This window comes from Symphalangus syndactylus, chromosome Y (genome assembly GCF_028878055.3).
Source record: "Symphalangus syndactylus isolate Jambi chromosome Y, NHGRI_mSymSyn1-v2.1_pri, whole genome shotgun sequence".
Taxonomy (NCBI): domain Eukaryota; kingdom Metazoa; phylum Chordata; class Mammalia; order Primates; family Hylobatidae; genus Symphalangus; species Symphalangus syndactylus.
The window spans coordinates 10,551,325-10,571,048 of record NC_072448.2 but is presented as its reverse complement, the minus strand read 5'-3'; the positions used below and the strand labels follow the sequence as shown (position 1 = coordinate 10,571,048).

Sequence of the window (19,724 nt, the reverse complement as noted above, 5' to 3'; positions counted from 1 at the left end):
ATTAGTCTTGCTAGCGGTCTATCAATTTTGTTGATCTTTTCAAAAAACCAGCTCCTGGATTCATTAATTTTTTGAAGGGTTTTTTGTGTCTCTATTTCCTTCAGTTCTGCTCTGATTTTCGTTATTTCTAGCCTTCTGCTAGCTTTTGAATGTGTTTGCTCTTGCTTTTCTAGTTCTTTTAATTGTGATGTTAGGGTGTCAATTTTGGATCTTTCCTGCTTTCTCTTGTGGGCATTTAGTGCTATAAATTTCCCTCTACACACTGCTTTGAATGTGTCCCAGAGATTCTGGTATGTTGTGCCTTTGTTTTCATTGGTTTCAAAGAACATCTTTATTTCTGCCTTCATTTCATTATGTACCCAATAGCCATTCAGGAGCAGGTTGTTCAGTTTCCATGTAGTTGAGTGGTTTTGAGTGAGTTTCTTAATGCTGAGTTCTAGTTTGATTGCACTGTGGTCTGAGAGACAGTTTGTTATAATTTCTGTTCTTTTACATTTGCTGAGGAGAGCTTTACTTCCAACTATGTGGTCAATTTTGGAATAGGTGTGGTGTGGTGCTGAAAAAAATGTATATTCTGTTGATTTGGGGTGGAGAGTTCTGTAGATGTCTATTAGGTCCACTTTGTGTAGAGCTGAGTTCAATTCCTGGATGTCCTTGTTAACTTTCTGTCTCGTTGATCTGTCTAATGTTGACAGTGGGGTGTTAAAATCTCCCATTATTATTGTGTGGGAGTTTAAGTCCCTTTGTTGGTCACTCAGGACTTGCTTTATGAATCTGGGTGCTCCTGTGTTGGGTCCATATATATTTAGGATAGTTAGCTCTTCTTGTTGAATTGATCCCTTTACCATTATGTAATGCCTTCTTTGTCTCTTTTGATCTTTGTTGGTTTAAAGTCTATTTTATCAGAGACTAGGATTGCAACCCCTGCCTTTGTTTTCCATTTGCTTGATAGATCTTCCTCCATCCCTTTATTTTGAGTCTATGTGTGTCTCTGCATGTGAGATGGGTTTCCTGAATACAGCACACTGATGGGTCTTGACTCCTTATGCAGTTTGCCAGTCTGTGTCTTTTAATTGGAGCATTTAGCCCATTTACATCTAAAGTTAATATTGTTATGTGTGAATCTGATCTTGTCATTATGATGTTAGTTGGTTATTTTGTTCATTAGTTGATGCAGTTTCTTCCTAGCTTCGATGATCTTTACAATTTGGCATGTTTTTGCAGTGGCTGGTACCAGTTGTTCCTTTCCATGTTTAGTGCTTCCTTCAGGAGCTCTGCAGAGTGTTTTCCAACTTGGTTCCATTCTCCCCGTCATTTTCAGGTACACCAGTCAGACATAGGTTTGGTCTTCACATAGTCCCAAATTTCTTGGAGGCTTTGTTCATTTCTTTTTATTCTTTTTCTCTAAACTTTCCTTCTCGCTTCATTTTATTCATTTCATCTTCCATCAGCGATACCCTTTCTTCCAGTTGATTGCATTGGCTCTGGAGGCTTCTGCAGTCTTCGCATAGTTCTCAAAACTTGTCTTTCAGCTCCATCAGCTCCTTTAAGCCCTTCTCTCCATTGGTTATTCTAGTTATCCATTTTTCTAATTTTTTTCAAAGTTTTTAACTTCTTTGCTATTGTTTTGAATTTCCTCCCATAGCTCAGAGTAGTTTGATCGTCTGAAGCCTTCTTCTCTCAACTCGTCAAAGTCATCCTCCATCCAGCTTTGTTCCGTTGCTGGTGAGGAACTGCGTTCCTTTGGAGGAGGAGAGGTGCTCTGCTTTTCAGAGTTTCCAGTTTTTCTGCTCTGTTTTTTCTCCATCTTTGTGGTTTTATCTACTTTTGGTCTTTGATGATGGTGATGTACAGATGGGTTTTTGGTGTGGGTGTTCTTTCTGTTTGTTAGTTTTCCTTCTACCAGACAGGACCCTCAGCTGCAGGTCTGTTGGAGTTTACTAGAGGTCCACTCCAGACCCTGTTTGGCTGGGTGTCAGCAGCGGTGGCTGCAGAACAGTGGATTTTCGTGAGACCACAAATTCAGCTGTCTGATCGTTCCTCTGGAAGTTTTGTCTCAGAGGAGTACCCGGCCGAATGAGGTGTCAGTCTGTCCCTACTGGGGGGGGTGCCTCCCAGTTAGGCTGCTCAGGGGTGAGGGACCCACTTTAGGAGGCAGTCTGTCCATTCTCAGATCTCCAGCTGTGTGCTGGGAGAACCACTACTCTCTTCAAAGCTGTCAGTCAGACAGGGACATTTAAGTCTGTGGAGGTTCCTGCTGAGTTTTTGTTTGTCTGTGCCCTGCCCCCAGAGGTGGAGCCTACAGAGGCAGGCAGGCCTCCTTGAGCTGTGGTGGGCTCCAGCCAGTTCGAGCTTCCTGGCTGCTTTGTTTACCTAAGCAAGCCTGGGCAATGGCGGGCGCCCCTCCCCCAGCCTCGCTGCCCCCTTGCAGCTTGATCTCAGACTGCTGTGCTAGCAATCAGCGAGACTCCGTGGGCATAGGACCCTCCGAGCCAGGTGCCGGACACAATCTCCTAGTGTGCCGTTTTCCAGGCCCGTTGGAAAAGCGCAGTATTAGGGTGGGACTGACCCGATTTTCCAGGTGCCGTCTGTTTCCCCTTTCTTTGACTAGGAAAGGGAACTCCCTGACCCCTTGCGCTTCCCGAGTGAGGCAATGCCTCGCCCTGCTTTGGCTCGTGAACAGTGCGCCGCACCAACTGTCCTGCACCCACTGTTTGGCACTCCCTAGTGAGATGAAACCGGTACCTCAAGCAGAAATGCAGAAATCACCCGTCTTTTGTGTCGCTCGAGCTGGGAGCTGTTCCTATTTGGCCATCTTGGTTCCACCACCCCCCTCCTATTTTTTTTTTTTTTTTTTGGAGACGGAGTCACACTGTTGCCAGGCTGGAGTGCAGTGACATGTGATCTTGGTTCACTGTAGCCTCCGCCTTCTGAGTTCAAGGTATTCTTTTGCCTCAGCCTCCACAGTAGCTGGGATTACAGGCACGCTCAACTACACCCAGCTAATTTTTGTATTTTTAGTACAGACGGGGTTTCACCGTGTTGGCCAAGATGGTCTCGATCTGACCTCGTGATCTGCCCTCCTCAGCCTCCCTAAGAGCTGGGATTACAGGTGTGAGCTACTGCGCCTGGCCACTTTTTCAGACTTCTTAAAGGATTTTGAGTTTGACTAACATTGGTTAAGAATCTCTATCATGGCTGGGCGCAGTGGCTCACGCGTGTAATCCCAGCACTTTGGGAGGCCAAGGCAGGCAGATCACAAGGTCAGGAGATCAAGAGCATCCTGGCTAACACGTTGAAACTCTGCCTCCACGAAAAATACAAAAAATCAGCCAGGCATGGTGGCGCGTGGTTGCACGTGCCTGTAGTCCCAGCTACTTGGAAGGCTGAGGCAGGAGAATGGCGTGATCCCAGGTGGCAGAGGTTGCAGTGAGCAGAGATTGCACCACTGCACTCTAGCCTGGGCGACAGAGCGAGACGCCGTCTCAACAACAACAAAAAAGAAACACTATCTTAACATTCATTAGGAATCACTGTCTTGCATCCTGCAAAGGTTCTGTGTAGTGTTTTTAGTGAGGAGTTGCCTTATTTTGTCTTAAATTTTAGATTAAACTTTGATTACATTAATCTATTTTCTTCTTCTAGCACTTGGAACAACTGCGTGCAAATAGAGATAATTTAAATCCAGCACAGAAGCATCAGCTGGAACAGTTAGAAAGTCAGTTTGTCTTAATGCAGCAAGTATGTATAATTTTTTTTATTTTCTCTAAAATTTATCAACAGGTTGAGAATATTTCTTTACTACAGTATCATTTTAGAGGATATTAATGCTAGTTTATAGTTTCTGTGTATATTTCATGGGACGTATATATCTGAGTTTTACATATGTATTGGTAATGGACAATTTTTTTTAAAAGGAAATATACTCAGATGAACTTACATCCAAATGATTGATTTGAAGGATTTGACAAGAATGTAAATTGAATGGAAATTTGAAATCTTCTGTTTCATGAAAGAAAAATGACCTATAAGTTTTTGAATCATTATTTATAATCTTTAGCAGCTTTATTTTGCCCTTGAGCAGTTAATAAAGGGCAGTTTCTTTATATACTGAAACACCTTTCTTCTTTGTATAGGAATTATTTATTAAAGTGAATCTATTGTCTAAGTATGTATTTTTTTAGAGACATGAAATGTTATATGAAATTAGAGATGTACGAACTACACATTTTCAAAGTCACACAGCAGTTTTTCTTTTTTGTTTCTGAAGATGAGACACAAAGAAGTTGCTCGGGTACGAACTACTGGAATTCATAATGGTGCAATAGCTGATTCATCACTGCCTACAAACTCTGTCTCTAATCGACAACCACGTGCTGCTCTGACCAGAGTATCTAGCGTCTCTCAGCCTGGAGTTCGCCCGGCTTGTGTTGAAAAACTTTTGTCCAATGGAGCTTTTTCTGCAGGTTGTATTCCTTGTGGCACATCAAAAATTCTAGGAAGTACAGACACTATCTTGCTAGGCAGTAATTGTATAGCAGGAAGTGAAAGTAATGGAAATGTGCCTTACCTGCAGCAAAATACACACACTCTACCTCATAATTATACAGACCTGAACAGCAGCACAGAAGAGCCATGGAGAAAACAGCTATGTAACTCTGCTCAGGTAAAAAAAGGACTAGCTGCTTTCTTGGCTCTTATATAGTAGTTTATTTAGTTTGTGTACGTTCTAAGAAGACAAAAATTTAAAGAATGGCTTTGTCTTTAAAAAGTAATTTAAGTAATCGGTAAGAGTATAAAACTTTTAAGTGGTACCAGGATCATTACAGGCCTACCTTGGACATCTTACAGGTTTCATACAAGACAACTGCAATAAAGTGAGTATCATAATAAAGCCAGTCACACTAATTTATTTTTTAGTGCATATAAAAATCATGTTTACACTATACTGTGTCAGTTTGCAATTACAATTTGTGTAAGCAAACAACATATACATCTTAATTTGAAAATATTTTATTGCTTAAAAAAGAAAGCTTGTGATCATTAAGCAAGTCATAATTTTTTTGGTGGTAGAGGGTCTTGCCTCTGGTGATGAGTGCTGATTGATCAGGATGGTGTTTGCTAATGAAGTGGCTGTGACCCCTTAAGACAACAATGATATTTGCTACTGTGATCCTCCCTCCCTCCCTTCCTTCCTTCCTTCTTTCCTTCCTTTGTCTCTCTCTTCCCTCCCTCCCTGTCTCCTTCCCTCCCTCCCTTTTTTTTGAGACAGAGTCCACTCTGTTGCCCAGGCTGTGCAATGGGGCTATCTTGGCTCAATGTAACCTCTGCCTCCTAGGTTCAAATGATTCTCCTGCCTCAGCCTCCAAAGTAGCTGGGACTACACATGTGCCACCACTCCTGGCTAATTTTTGTAATTTTAGTAGAGATGAGGTTTCACCATGTTTGTCAAGCTGGTCTCAAACTCCTGCTCTCAACTGAACTGCCCACCTCGGCCTCCCAAAGTGCTGGGATTACAGTCATGAGCCACCGTGCCCAACCAACTCTTTTTCCAATGATAGAACTTCTTTCAAAGTTAGAGTCAATCCTCTTGAACTTTGCCACTGCCTTTATCAAATAAGTTTATGTAATATTACAAATCGCTTGTTTGTGTCACAGTAGTGTTCACAGCATTTCCCCAGGAGTGGATTTCCTCTCAGAAAACCACTTTCTTTTCTCATCCCTGAAAAAGCAACTTCTAATCCATTCAAAATTTGTTGTGCGATTGCAGCAATTCAGTCACTTCTTCAGACTCCACCTATCAAACTGTCTTGCCATTTCTACATCTGTAGTTCCTTCATCAACTGAAGTCTTAAACTCAAAGTCATCCATGGGGATTGGAATCAACTTCTTCCTCCACATTCATTTTGACCTCCTCCCATGAATCATAAATGTCCTTAATGACATGTTGAATGACAGTGGATCCTTTTCAGAAAGTTTTCCCGTTCCTTTGCTTTATTTATTAGAGGAATTGCTGTCTGTGTTAGTTACATATAGACTTATGAAATGAAATGTATTTCTTAAATAATAAGATTTAAAGTCAAAATTACTTCTTGATCCATGAGCTGCAGAACAGATACTGTGTTAGGCATGAAGACAAATTTAATCTCTTTTTACGTCTGTCAGAGCTCTTCAATGACCAAATTCATATTTAATGAGGAGTACTATATTGAAAGGAATCTCTTTTTCTGAGTAGTAGCTATCCATATAGACTTCAAGTATTCAGTAAACCGTGCTGTCAGCAGTTGGGCTATCACACAGGCTTTGTTATCCCATTTATAAAGCACAGGCACAGTGGGATTTAGCATACCTCTTTAGGGCTATGGGATTTTCAGAATGATAAATGAGCATTGCCTTCAGCTTATAGTCACCAGCCTCATTAGCTCCTAACAAGGGTGTCAGCCTGTCTTTTGAGGCCTTGAAACCAGGTGTTAACTTCTGTCTAGTTATAAAAGTCCTAAATCACATCTTCTTCCATTATAAGGCTGTTTATCTTCATTGAAAATCTATTGTTTAGTGTAGCCACCTTCATCAATGATATTAGCTAGGTCTTCTGGATAACTTGTTGCTTTACCTTGCACTTATTTATATTATGGAGATGGCTTCTTTCCTTCTCCCTCATAAACCAACTTCTGCTGGCTTCAGACTTTTCTTTCGCAGCTTCCTTACCATGGTCAGCATTCATAGATTTGAAGGAGGGGTTTCGACCCTTTCTCTGGGTTAGGCTTTGGCTTGAGGGAGTATTGTCAGTGATGAGAGCCTTTGTCCAGACCACTAAAACTTCCTTTATATCATCAGTAAGGTTGTTTTGCTTTCTTAACATTTTTATGTCCATGGGAGTAACAGTTTTACTTTCCTTGGCCTTCACAACTCAGCTAACTGGTACAAGAGGGCTAGTTTTGCGACTGTCTTGGCTTTGGACGTGCCTTCCTCACTAACTTTAATTGTTCTAGCTTTGGATTTAAAGGGAGAGATGTGGCTTGGTACAGTGGCTCAGGCATTTAAATACAGCACTGTGGGAGGCCAATGCAGGAGGATTGCTTGAGCTCAGGAGTTGGAGACCAGCCTGGAAAACATAGCAAGACCCCATCTGTACCAAAACTACAAAAATTAGTAGGGCATGGTGTCATGTGCCTGCATTCCCAGACACTTGGGAGGCTGAGGTGAGAGGGTTGCTTGAGCACAAGAGGACAAGGCTGCGGTGAGCTGAGATTGCATCACTCCACTCCAGCCTAAGTAACAGAGTGAGACCCTGTGTCAAAAAATTAAAAAGAAATCCTTAGTAGAACTTCTTTCAAAGTTATGAGTTAATCCACAAATCTCAGGTGAGAGATATGCAACTCTTCCTTTCATTCAAATACTTGGAGGCCATTGTAGGGTTTATTAGGTGGCCTAATTTAATATTTTTGTGACTAGGGAATATGGAGGTCTGAAGAGAGGGAAAAAAATAGAAGGACTAGATGGTGGAGCAGTTAGAACACAGAACATTTGTTTATTAAGTTTGCTGCCCTGTCTGTGGTGCCCCCAAACAATGATGATGGTAACATCAAAGATCCCTGATTACAAATTGGTGATACAATATGAAAAAGTTTAAAACAATTGAGAGAGTTAACAGAGATGCAAAGTGAACACATTAGGTTGGAAAAGTGGACTTGCTTGCCTGATATCCAGGGTTGCCACATACCTTCAATTTGTAGTAAACATAGTGTCTTTGAAATTCAGTAAAGCAAAGCACAATAAAATGAGGTATATCTGGACTACATGATAATTCAGTCTGTGCATGTACGTTTATTTACAGTGCTATAAATTCACAATACTGGTTTCTTTGTGGTTTCAGTTACCTGGGGGCAACTGTAGTCCATATTAAATGGAAAGTTCTGGAAATAATACTTAGGTTTTAAATTGCATGCCATTCTGAGTAGTGTCATGAAATCTTGTCCTGTTCCACTCCATTCGACTAGGATGTGAATCATCTCTTTGTTCAGCATATCAGCACTGTACACGTTACCTACCCTTTATTCACTTAGTTGCTGTCCCTCAGTTATCAGATCAAAAAAAAATATATTGAGAATTCAGGAGTATTGACAATTTGAGGCATCCAATGAGGGTCTAGGAATATATCCCCTACAAATATGAGGGACTGTTGTAGTTAAAGCCAGTGTACAGATAAATTACATTAGGTAGTATGGAAATCAGAGGAAAAGGAAAAACACAATTACTACTTTACAATTACACCAAATCTCATTGCTATTTCAATAAGACGTAATGACATGTTTTAGAAAATATCTTCAAGTAATATTTGCACATATTCCCTGGAGAACACCAATACTATGCAAGCTGTTCAATATTTATTCTAGTGGAAGGAAAGGACTAGCACAATTTAAATTACCATTAATTGTAATACAGTGTGACATGAGCAAGTGCCTTGGGAGGGCCAGCACATTAGAGACTCAGAAGGAATTTGGAAGGAAAAAGGACAGGTAAGGAGTGGCTGGAGAATAGCTTACGAAGAGGTAGTGTAACGGGACAAGCCACAGACAAAACCCTCAGACACCAAGTTAAAGAAGGAAGGGCTTTATTCGGCCAGGAGCTTAGGCAAGACTCATGTCTCCAACAGCCGAGCTCTCCGAGTGAGGAATTCCTGTCCCTTTTAAGGGCTCACAACTTTAAGGGGGTCCACGTGAGAAGGTCATGATCGATTGAGCAAGCAGAGGGTACATGACGGGGGGCTGCATGCACCAGTAATGAGAACAGAACAGAACAGGACAGGGATTTTCACAATGCTTTTCCATACAATGTCTGGAATCTACAGATAACATAATCGGTTAGGTCAGGGGTTGATCTTTAACCAGGCCCAGGGTGCGGGCTGTCTGCCTGTGGATTTCATTTCTGCATTTTTACTTCTTTCTTTGGAGGGAGAAATTGGGCATAAGACAATATGAGGTGTGGTTTCTTCCCTTAGGAGAATGAAAGTGAGACCTCATTGGAGGACCTGCTTTATCTGATGGCACAGTAGAGCTATTAAGGTTTTGATACAGATATAAATTTCTTGAAACTTTTTTATTTTTATTGATCAATATACTTTATTTTTTAGAACTGTGTTAGGTATATAGAAAAATTACACAAAAAGTAAAAAAGCTCCCATTCATTTCCTCATCTCTCATGGTTTCTCCTATTAGCCATGTGTTCTAGTTACAGAAGTCTCTCAAGTTTTTGTTCGTCCAAGAAAATTTTTTCCCTGGTTTTTGAATGGTAATTTTGCTGAAATTCCAAAATTGGGTTTTTGTTTCGATAGTTTAAACATTTCTGTCTAGTCTCTCTTTTGCATGGAGTCCTAGTTCATTCAGAACACTGTAACAAAATACTATGGACTAGGTGACTTATAACAAAGAGAAATTTCTCACAGTTTTGGAGGTTGAGAAGTCCAAGATCAAGAGCTAACCTACTTGGTGTCTTGTGAGATGGTTCATTTATGTTACTTTCTTGCTGTGTCTTCACATGGCGTAATGGGCAAGGAGTCTCTCTCAGGCCTCTTTTGTAAGGACACTAATCTCATTCATGAGGGCTGTACACCTTATGACCTTATCCCCTCCCAAAAGCCCAACCTCCTAATAATTTCACCTTGGTGATTCAGTTTCAAAATAGGAATTGGGCAGTAAGGATGGGCAAAAATACTCACTCCTTTAGTGCATATGTTACATCTGCAAGAGAAGTCAGATGTAATTCTTAACTTGGCTCCTCCATAGTTAAGCTGGGGTGTTTTTTTTTTTACCTTAATTTTTTCTCAGGATTTTTTACATTGCCTTTGCTTTTTTACAGTTTACATATAGATGTGTATCTTAATATTTTTTGTTATTTATGTTGTTGGATATTCTCCTGAGTTTTCTAGGTCTGTCATTGGTTTCTGTAAGATCAGCTGAGAGAAACAACAAAAGAGAGAGCAAGACCCAAGTTCAGGCAAGCTTTTAGTAAACCTGCCGGCTGCTTTACCACAGACAAGGGAGGCAGCAGCAGCCAGGTTACAGAACAAGGGATTGACACTGGGCCGGGGAAGTTTGAGGAAATTCTTTGGTATAGCCACATCCTGGGGTTGTTTGCTGCTGGTTGATTCTGCCACATATCACCTTGTGACATTTATGGTACCGGAGGGTGTAGTTAAAGTTTACTTATGCTTCCCACAACCTCCCCCTGTGCAGTCTGGATGGTTTGTAATTGGGGTTTGTTTTTCTGCAGCCAGGCCTGGTAAGTAAGGTCAGCTGGCTTTACCTGCTGGCTTTACCAAGGTGCCTAGATAAGGGCTTAGAAATGTAAAGAGGCTTGGGGCAGCATGGAGAGGTATTGCAGAGTGGGAAGGGGTGGGCAGCATCATAAAGCTTTTGGGGGCAGTTTGTCCCTAACAATTTCAATCTTTAATTTTTAGTATGCTCAGGCATTATGGCTCAAATATTTCTTCTGTTTCTTTTCTCATTCCCATTTTAGTATTCCATGTCATGTTTGTTACACTTTTTGGTATTTTTCTATGCTAAACCTGTGTACTGGCTAAAAGGATCTGAGGTAAATAGGCTTTCAGTTTGAGGTTTACGTTAATCAGACTATTAGCCTGTGTTTACTGTTTACCAAGGATGTAAATTTAAGAGGCTACTATTTGATCTGGTGTTTTTGGTTTGTTTTCCCTGTTACCATATTTTTCCTAGAGATTACTGCTTATGTAAGATGTGAATCATGCAGTTCTTTCAGTTGTATTTCCCCATATTTTGCAGGTGTTCTGTTGATGAGGTGATAAAGTGTGATGAGGTGATAAAGTGTGTAGGAAGGAAGTGTTCTGTATTAGTTGCCTGCCTGTCTTTTAATAGGACTTTACCTTTTGGCTGATTCCTTCACAGGTGCTGGTCAGCTTTTTATTCCCCATTAGACAAGCAGGAAGGCTAGAGAGGCTTGGCATTGAGCGTTGTCTGTCTGTCATGTTGTTTAGGTTATAATAAAACCCTAGTTGTGTTAGGCTCTGGCCAAATAATAGAGTAATTTCCCTGAGTCATGCCTTTTTAAGAATGGATGCTCAGGAAACATTTCAGAATGTTTACTTTGCGTCTTTTCCTGTTAGAAGGTGTAGAGGTGTGTTTTCTAGTCTTTACTGTAAGATCCTAATAGGGCTTCTGGAGGTAAAACTTACAAAAATATGGAGGTTCCCTAAGACTTGGCCTCCCTGAAGCTTCTAACTCTCAAAAACTGAGCATCCAGCAATTTTTCAGTTACAGTTTAGGTTTTTCTCTTAGTGGTTCCAGCAGCAGTTTCTGTTCACTGCCGTTTGCTCTGGTAAGTTGTGATACTATGGTAAGATGTGAATATGTCTGCCTGTGTGTTCAATTTGGGTGGCAGCAGTAAGTTAACCAGTCACTTCCCTTCTCTTAACCCTGGGTAACTTACCACCAATCTGTTTCTATGTATATAGATTAACGTATTACAGACAGTTTATACACATGGAATAATACAGTATGTGACCTTTAGTGTCTTAATTCTTTCACTGGACATTGTGTTTTCAAAGTTAGGGAATATATCCTGTTAGTAACCCTTCTAAAATGAAGGTTGAACAGTGCTGGACTGTAACATTTCAGTTTTCTTTTGTTACTTTTTGAGCGATAGGAATTGAGTGAGGAAAATAAGAAATTTGTGTGAAACAGGCAGTTTGTACAATCTACCAGCTTTTCCTTTTGATTTCCTGTTGATTTCTCTTATAGCTGTGTCCTGATCATCATACAAAAGTTAGCTCCTCAAAATAAGTTATACTCTTTTAAAAATAAGTATTATTTGTATTGTTGTATTATTATATATTTTTTCCTTATAGTTCTGATTAATGGTTGGATAAATTCACCCATGTGGGAACCCATAGATACAAAGGGCTGACTGTATCTTCATTATTCTCTCAGATCCTCCTCCAGGAATTCCATCAAATATCACAATCTCAAGGGTATCAGCTTTTTATTATCTTTCTGTTCGTAATGTAACTCTTTCCTATTGTCTCCAGCATTCTCTACCCTCTTCTCTGATAAATTTTTCTGTAAGGTCCGTATCAAAACATCATCTAATATTACATATTCTAAATTATTTATTTCCTTTGCTTTTTGTTTATTTAATCAGCTAGGTAAAATAGGGAATTAGGCTGTTTTTATTCTGTTTTATCCCTTGAGCCTGAAAAAGTTAGATGTGGCCAAACCCGGGTACTCAATAAAAACGGCTTCAAGGAACAATAAGCTACCATTCAGTCTAAAACAGAGACTGTCCTTCCTGAAAGTATTTGAAGATTAAACTTAAAACTTGCCTTAAAAATTTATTTTGAAATGGTTAATTTTATGTGTCAGAATTGGTAGGGTAAGAAGCTCAGTTATTTTATCACAGGAAATGTTGTGGGACAATCAAAGACTGGAGAGACCGAAAAAGGTTCAGGAGGGTTTATTAAGGTAATCACCAGCACAGCCGGACATATGTCTAGAAAGTCTGAGTCCCGAACAAAGGGCTTTTCCTACTTTTTTTTTTTTTTTGAGAGAGAGAGTCTTGCTCTGTCATCCAGGCTGCTGTGGGGCAGTGGCACAACCTTAGCTCACTGCAAGCTCCGCCTCCCGGGTTCTCGCCATTCTCCTGCCTTAGCCTCCCGAGTAGCTGGGACTACAGGCGCCTGCCACCACGCCCGGCTAATTTTTTTATATTTTTAGTAGAGACAGAGTTTCACCATTTCAACCAGGATAGTCTGGATCTCCTGACCTCATGATCCACCCGCCTCAGCCTCCCAAAGTGCTGGGATTACAGACATGAGCCACCGTACCCGGCCCTCCTACTTTTAAACATCTAAAAGCGAGAAATACGTGAGGCGGGAATCAAGTTACAGAAGTGAGAAACAAAGGCAGTTAAGCATACAACATTTCTTACATCTTGAGAAAAACATGTCTTGCAACCTAAACTTACCAGTCTTGTAACCCTGCAGCCATGCTAGGGAGATAAGCAGAAACTCGCTGGGCCTGTAATAAGCTTTGAGGAATGTGGAGTTGGGAAGTATAGATAAGCTCCACTGATCACAGAGAAGACAGGCTGTAAATATTCTCTTTTAACTTGAGTGTAAGTTGGTGGGTGGGAGGTCACATTTTGCAGCAATTTTTAAGAGGATTTTAAAATTTCTGCTACTACTACTAATAGGTTGTAGTTGATTTCATTAATTCCTTCTTCATTTCCCCCCTTTGGTGCCCCACACAAATGTTGATTAGTAAAGTGCACCACAGTTAGCTATTTCTTCTTGAGTGGGTACATACTCATCTTGGGATACTGGTTGGTGCTTTTGCAGAGCCGTTATTCGGGTGGTGGTATGTCTGTGTACTGTTGCTTCTGTGGTGGATTGGATGCTTCTGATGAGAAGTGGCGGGAGACAAGGAATAAGTAGGAATCCACTTATTACGTTGGTAACATGATTGATTTAGTGTTGGGAACTGCAAAAGGGATTAAAGTCTGACACAGAGGAATTGTCTATAAAGCTTCCCATTGTGTTCTATTTTCGGATTCTTCAAGATATTGTTGACCTTGGCAAGTTGTTGCCCCTCCCTAGTTCTGAAAGGCCTTGTCCCAATGGCTGATGCAGTATTTTCCAACGATGGGGTTCCTTAATAGCCAAACACTTGGATTTGCATTGAATTTGTAAAAAATTCAGGCAAGAGAAAATTTTCTTGCAGCATCAATTCTTTGGCTCCCCGGGGTCATTGATCTCCCATATTAGTACCTCCACATACATAACATACAGTAACTCCTAAATAGTTAGCAGTACTTTCGGCTAGCTGGGCAAACAAGTTTTCAGCTGATATAGGAGGAATTTGATTTTTTGATACTTGAGGATTAAAGTGTTCATTGAAAGATGTATAAAACCTGAAGTGTTGCATTGGGCTAACTTGAACTTGGGTCCTCTGGGTTTTCCTGGTAATGACCAGAGGAATACCAAGTCCTAGGAGAGCTCTTGCCTGATCAGAGGTTAGTAACCCTTTATGCCCTAGTCCAGAAAGGCATATTTGGCTTTAGTATTGTCAGACTGAGTGGGTTGCAAGTTCCAGTTGTGCACCCTACCTTCACCTCTTGGCTGACAAACAGAGCAACCCTTCCTGTGCATAAATTCATGTGTAGTCCACTGATTATCACAATCAGTGATAATTTTTGGATTCTCCTATTATGGCCTTGGTGGCTCTTCTGACTCTTTTCTTATGCTAGATTTTTACAGATGGTCCCAGTATTATTTAGTTTACTGAGATGTGAAGCTTGGCAGCCATCAAAATGTATGGAGACAGGGCCTTTATGCAAGTGAAGGAGTACTCCTTTTTTGTTTAGACGTTTACCGATGCCGGTTTCTGTGGGCTTTGTATATGATGGCATTAGGGGTTTGCCAGTTTGGACTTCAAACCAAAAGTTATAGGGCATGAACTCTGGGTCATTACATACGGGGCTGCCTGTTTCCAGGATCACAGACTAACTAGTCTGGTTATAGACACAAGTTCCTGTGTGAGTCCCTGTCCACTCATAGTAGGTCTGGTATAACACGGTTTTAGACACACCTTTTCTGGACCAGGCTTCTATCATACAGTGATGACAGTCATCTTGGTCCCCTTTGATAACCATAGGTGCAGGTGTCAGTGGCTTCAGTATTCCCAATATGATTAAGCTTATACTATGCATGGGCACCCTTCTGGGCAAAAAGCTTGGCAGCATTTGCAAAGACAACATGACAGTAAAATAATCAGTACAAGTAAGAGTTTATCTATGCTTGTAAATTCAGTCCACATTTACTTATCTATTATTGACTTCCTCAGGCTTCAGCCATGCGTAGACTAGTCAACTTCCGGTTGTCTGACTAGAGCAGGGCTCAATATTTCCTTAAGGTTCAGTGGACCGACCAACCTCTGGTATGGTCAGAGCACGGCAGTTGTCCTTGTCAGCAGTGGCATGGTTTTGCCGCAGGATCAATTGTTTTGGGTAGTCTGGGTTTTGTTGACTGGCCTGCAGGTCCTGAGTTGCGGTCGCTGCTGGTTTCAGCTGGCTATGATGAACCCAAGGTGTGATACCTGCAACTAACAGCAGTGGGGTAGATAAGATCACAATATGGGGACCATCCCATAAAGGCCCTAACGTGGTTGGGTTCCATTGTTTGACCCAGACAGAGTCTCCAGGTTGGAAGGGATGTACTGCATCTGTGAGGCTAACAGGTATTCTTTCTCTTACCCACCTTTGTATTTCCTGCATGGCCTCACCTAAGGCTTGCATTTGCCTTCTTAAGGTTAATTCCCCAATTTCTTTTAAATCCCCTTTTCTCTGAGTTATGATTGTGGGTGGTCAGCCAAACACCACCTCATAGGGTAAATACCCAGTTAATTTAGTAGGGTGCCCCTGACTCACAGAAGGACCATGGGCAGCACCTGATTTCACCTTAGATAAGTTTCCTGGCAAAACTTCTTTAACAGCTGTTTGAGTGTCTCGTTCATTCTTTCAACTTTTCCAGAACTCTGTGGGCAATAACCTGTATGCAGATTCCATTTGATTTTTAACATCTGTGATAGCTTTTTTATCTATCTCTGCCACAAATGCTGGGCCATTGTCTGATTCTAAAGTTAGAGGCAGTCCAAATCTAGGAATAATGTCCTTTAGTAAGATCCTGGTTACTTCCCAAGCTTTCTCTGTCCTGGTGGGAAATGCCTTGACCCACCTTGAGAAAGTGCAGACAAACACTAGCATGTACCAGCAGCCTCCAGCTTGAGGCAGCTTGATAAAGTCCACAGGGAGGTTTTCACAGGGTGTAGTCCAGTTTCTTGAATCCCTGGGGGCCATGTTGGCTCCTGCCATGGATTGTTTTGGGTACAAGTTCAACATTGCTCACAAATGGCTCAAGTGATGGCAGTTAGGCGCAGCACATAGAAATGCCATCCTACAAGAGTCTCTAATGCAGTTTTTCCCATATGTGTTCCTTGATGAAACTGCTTTATGAAGTGGGTGGCTATTCCTTCTGGGATGGCAAGCCTCCCATCTGAGAACCTTAACCAACCTTCTTTCTGATAACTTCCGCTCTCCTGCTCAAACCAAGCCTTTTCATTAGAGGAGTAGTTAGGGGGTTCTGTAAGCGGAAGCTCCAGTAAGGGCATGGTAAGGGTTTGCTCTTCCTTCTTAGTTACCTCCGTCGTTGCAGCTCTTTTGGCTTCTCTGTCTGCCTTCCTGTTTCCTCTAGCTTCATCACCTCCTGCTATTTGATGCCCTTTGCAGTGGATGACTGCTACTTCTTTTGGAGCCCATACAGCTTCTAAGAGCTGCTCTATTTCCTTTTTATTTTTTATTTCCTTTCCTTCAGTAGTTAATAAACCTCTTTCCTTACATATGGCTCCATGGGCCTGCAAAATGGCAAAAGCATACCTTGAGTCAGTATAGATGTTTACTGACTTTCCTTTGGCCACGAGCAATGCTCTAGTGAGGGCTATTAGCTCAACTCTTTGGGCTGAAGTTCCCACCAGCAGAGGGCAGGCTTCAGCTACTGAACTCAGTGTTTCACTGTATATCTAGCCCTTCTGACACCTTCAGATATGAAGCTGCTTCATATCTGAAGTATCATATCTGCTTCATATCTGAAGTATCATATTAGTAAAGTATTCAACATCTGGATTTTTTAAGGGCTGGTCCTTTAAGTCTTTTCGGCTTGAGAAAGCCTCATCTACCATTTCCACACAACAGTGATACCTTGGGCAACACAACGGGGGCTTTCCGTGCTCTGCCAATTCTTTTGGCAGCAGTGTGCGTGGATCAAGAGTATTCACAGTCACCAAGATTATGTAGGGGTTTTCACACAAAAGTCCTTGATATCTTAACATCCTAGGGTTAGAAAGCCAGCCATGCCCCCTCTGCCCCATCAGGATGATGATCGTATGGGGCACCTGAATTATCAACCTTTGTCCAAATGTGAGCTTGTTAGCATCTTCTGCTAACAGAGCAGTGGCTGCCAATGCCTTGAAACATGGAGGCCATCCCATAGCCACAAAGTCTAGTCACTTGGACAAACATGCCATGGGCCAATACCATGACCCTAGTGTTTGTACCAAGACTCCTATAGATATTCCTTTTCTTTCATAGACGTACATGTAAAAAGGCTTTGTCATGTCTGGCAGTCCTAATCCCAGGGCATGGGTCAAAGCCTTCTTGATCTCCTTGAAGGCCATGTCCTGCTCTTTTCCCCATAGGAGGAGGGGTTCTTTTCCACCACTTGGCAGCCTCATACTGTGGTTTTGCCAAGAACGAGTAATTTGGAATCCAAATGTGAAAGAAACCAGCTGCCCCTTTAAACTCCCGCACTTGTTGTCTAGTGTCAGGTCAAGGAATGCCACAGTCTCTATTCGCTCACGTCCACGCTCACGCTGCCCTTGAGAGATGTTAAAGCCAAGACACCTTGCTCTTTGGCCACAGATTTATGCCTTTTCCTTAGGCACCTTATAGCCAGCCTCCCACAGAACATCGAGGAGGTTTTTCTGTACCTTCAAAGCACTCTTGTGTGTGTATAAATCGTCTACATACTGCAACAGGACACAGTGGCCACTTTGTGGCATGAAAGCCTTCAGGTCTGAGACGAGTGTGTCCTCGAAAATGGTTGGGGAGTTTTTAAATCCTTGGGGGAGTTTAGTCGAAGTATACTGTGATGAGCTCCACTCAAAGACAAAGATGCCCTGGCTTTCAGGAGCTAGTCAGATGTAGAAGAATGCATCCTTTATATCTAAGCACGTAAACCAAGCAGTGTCAGCAGGAATTTGCCCAAGCAGTGTGTAAGGGTTGGGCATAATGGCATATGATGTAGCTGCAACTTCATGTATGGCCTGCAAATCCTATACCGTCTGGTAATCTCCAGAGGGCTTTAACACCAGTAGCAATGGAGTGTTCCAAGACGAGGCGTATCTTTCTATTATCCAAATTTAAGGAGCTGGACTATATCCTTTGTAATCCCATGGGTGGCTTTGCTGGGATGGGATGCTGACTGATTCACAGTACGGGAGCCTGATTTATGGCTAGCTCTGGGGATTGTCTTCTGCCCACACCCCTGGCAGCCTGAGAAATAATTGCTTATACATTCTCTCATTTTCCTGCTGGCAAAGTGCATCTTTACAAATTTTGCATCTCTCATAGTCTCCATTCCTCTGTTGTGGTAGTAAGGGTCATTATCATGGCTTTTCTTTGACCTAGGTTTAAAGTCATGTCCCCTTCTCAGGTAAAGGAAATTTGTGCTTGCAATTTCTAGAGCAAGTCTCTTCCTAACAAGGGCACCAGACTATTCAGCAAACATAAAAATTCATTTTGGACTTCCTGTCCTCCAGTCACACATCTTTTAGATTTGAAGCAAGGCCTCTTTTCTGTTACTCCTGTAGCTCCAATTATATTAACATAATTTTTAGACAATGGTCCAGTTGCTTGAGTTAGTACGGAATGCTCCACACCAGTATCGACTACAAAGTCCGTTTTCCAGGCGCCTACCTCCATTGAGACCATAGGTTCCTCAGGGCCTAATGAAATAGAGCCTGGTCTGTCTCAGTTCTCATAATAATCATTGATTCCTGCCAGTCTGATTAAATCGGTGTCTGACTTGTGAACCCTTTCACCAACTCTGGAGGACCTCTGAGACCTTTTTGATATTGGTAGCCTTTTTCTCGCCAGCCCTTATTCCATTTACAAGTGCCTTTCGATACTGTTGCAAACTTTGTAGCCCTTGAGCCTGGTTAGGGTCTCAGTCTGGGTGAGCCTCTATCGGGAGTGCATACAGCCTGATATCTCCTGTGCCTGCGGATGCATTGTTCTCCAGCCACTGGAGAGCAGCTTGTATAAACTCTGTGGTGCTCTTCCATATTAAATAATGACAGAAGAAGTATGCAGTGAGCCCAGGTAGGATTGTAAGTTAGGAAAATAGACTGCATTAGATCTATAAGAGCCTGAGGCGTCTCTGTGTAGGAAGGAGTATGTTGTCTCCAATTTAAGAGATGAGTAGTAGAGAAGCACTGATAAACAAAGAGCTGTTGTCCCCCTTGGACTTCATTCTGTGCATTTAAATAAATTCGTCCCCTTGTTTCTCAGAGGGGTGTCTGCATTGGCTTGGGCACAGCCTGACTGAGGTGGTCGACCTCTTCCCCCTGGAGTTTCTCCCTTGGCTTTTCAGGCAAGGACTCTGGCTCCTCTGCATGTTGTCGTCTGATGGGTGCTTTCTTCTGAGTCTGAATCTCCGGAGGCGGCCAGGGCAGCAACCTTCCTGTCTAAGCCTTCTTTGCCAGGGGTGGATGAATTGGTGCATGCGGGGGTGGACTTTCTAACTTTTCATTTGGAGCCTGTAGGACAGGTTTTTTCTGCTTTTCCTGTGACTCCTTTTTCTGATGCCTTGCAGTCTCTTCCTGTGGTTCCTGGTTTTGTCCGGGCCATTAGAGTCTTACAGTAGGTCTCAAAGCAGGCCTGCAGCCACTTAGTGTGGCTTTGAATTACACTTAGCCAGGAGTTGATATATGGAAACTGATCCGGGCACTCTAGCCCCATGACTACCCAGAACACTCAGCCAATTATTTCCTTGTCTATTGTCCCTTTGGCTGGCCACCCTACATTAAAGACAGCCAGTCTGTCTCACAAAGGGTTCTCTGTTTCTGTGGAGTTAGTTTAAC

General features: G+C 42.0%; 1 protein-coding gene across 50 annotated transcripts in view; it reads left to right on the top strand.

Annotated features, from left to right (window-relative positions):
* Nucleotides 1–19,724, top strand: part of UTY (ubiquitously transcribed tetratricopeptide repeat containing, Y-linked) — a 267,961-nt gene that overhangs the window by 127,807 nt on the left and 120,430 nt on the right. For 35 of the 50 annotated variants that reach the window (XR_010119798.1, XM_055269631.2, XM_055269629.2 and 32 more), the window contains 2 exons: nucleotides 3,646–3,741; nucleotides 4,271–4,666. Coding sequence is in view for 49 of the 50 variants with exons in the window: in XM_055269631.2 (XP_055125606.1) it covers nucleotides 3,646–3,741; nucleotides 4,271–4,666 (492 nt within the window). In the remaining variant the exon portion in view is untranslated. Of the gene's footprint in view, nucleotides 1–3,645; nucleotides 3,742–4,270; nucleotides 4,667–4,829; nucleotides 4,878–19,724 lie in introns of all 50 variants that reach the window. The other 15 variants (XM_055269655.2, XM_055269654.2, XM_055269650.2 and 12 more) reach the window with 3 other exon arrangements.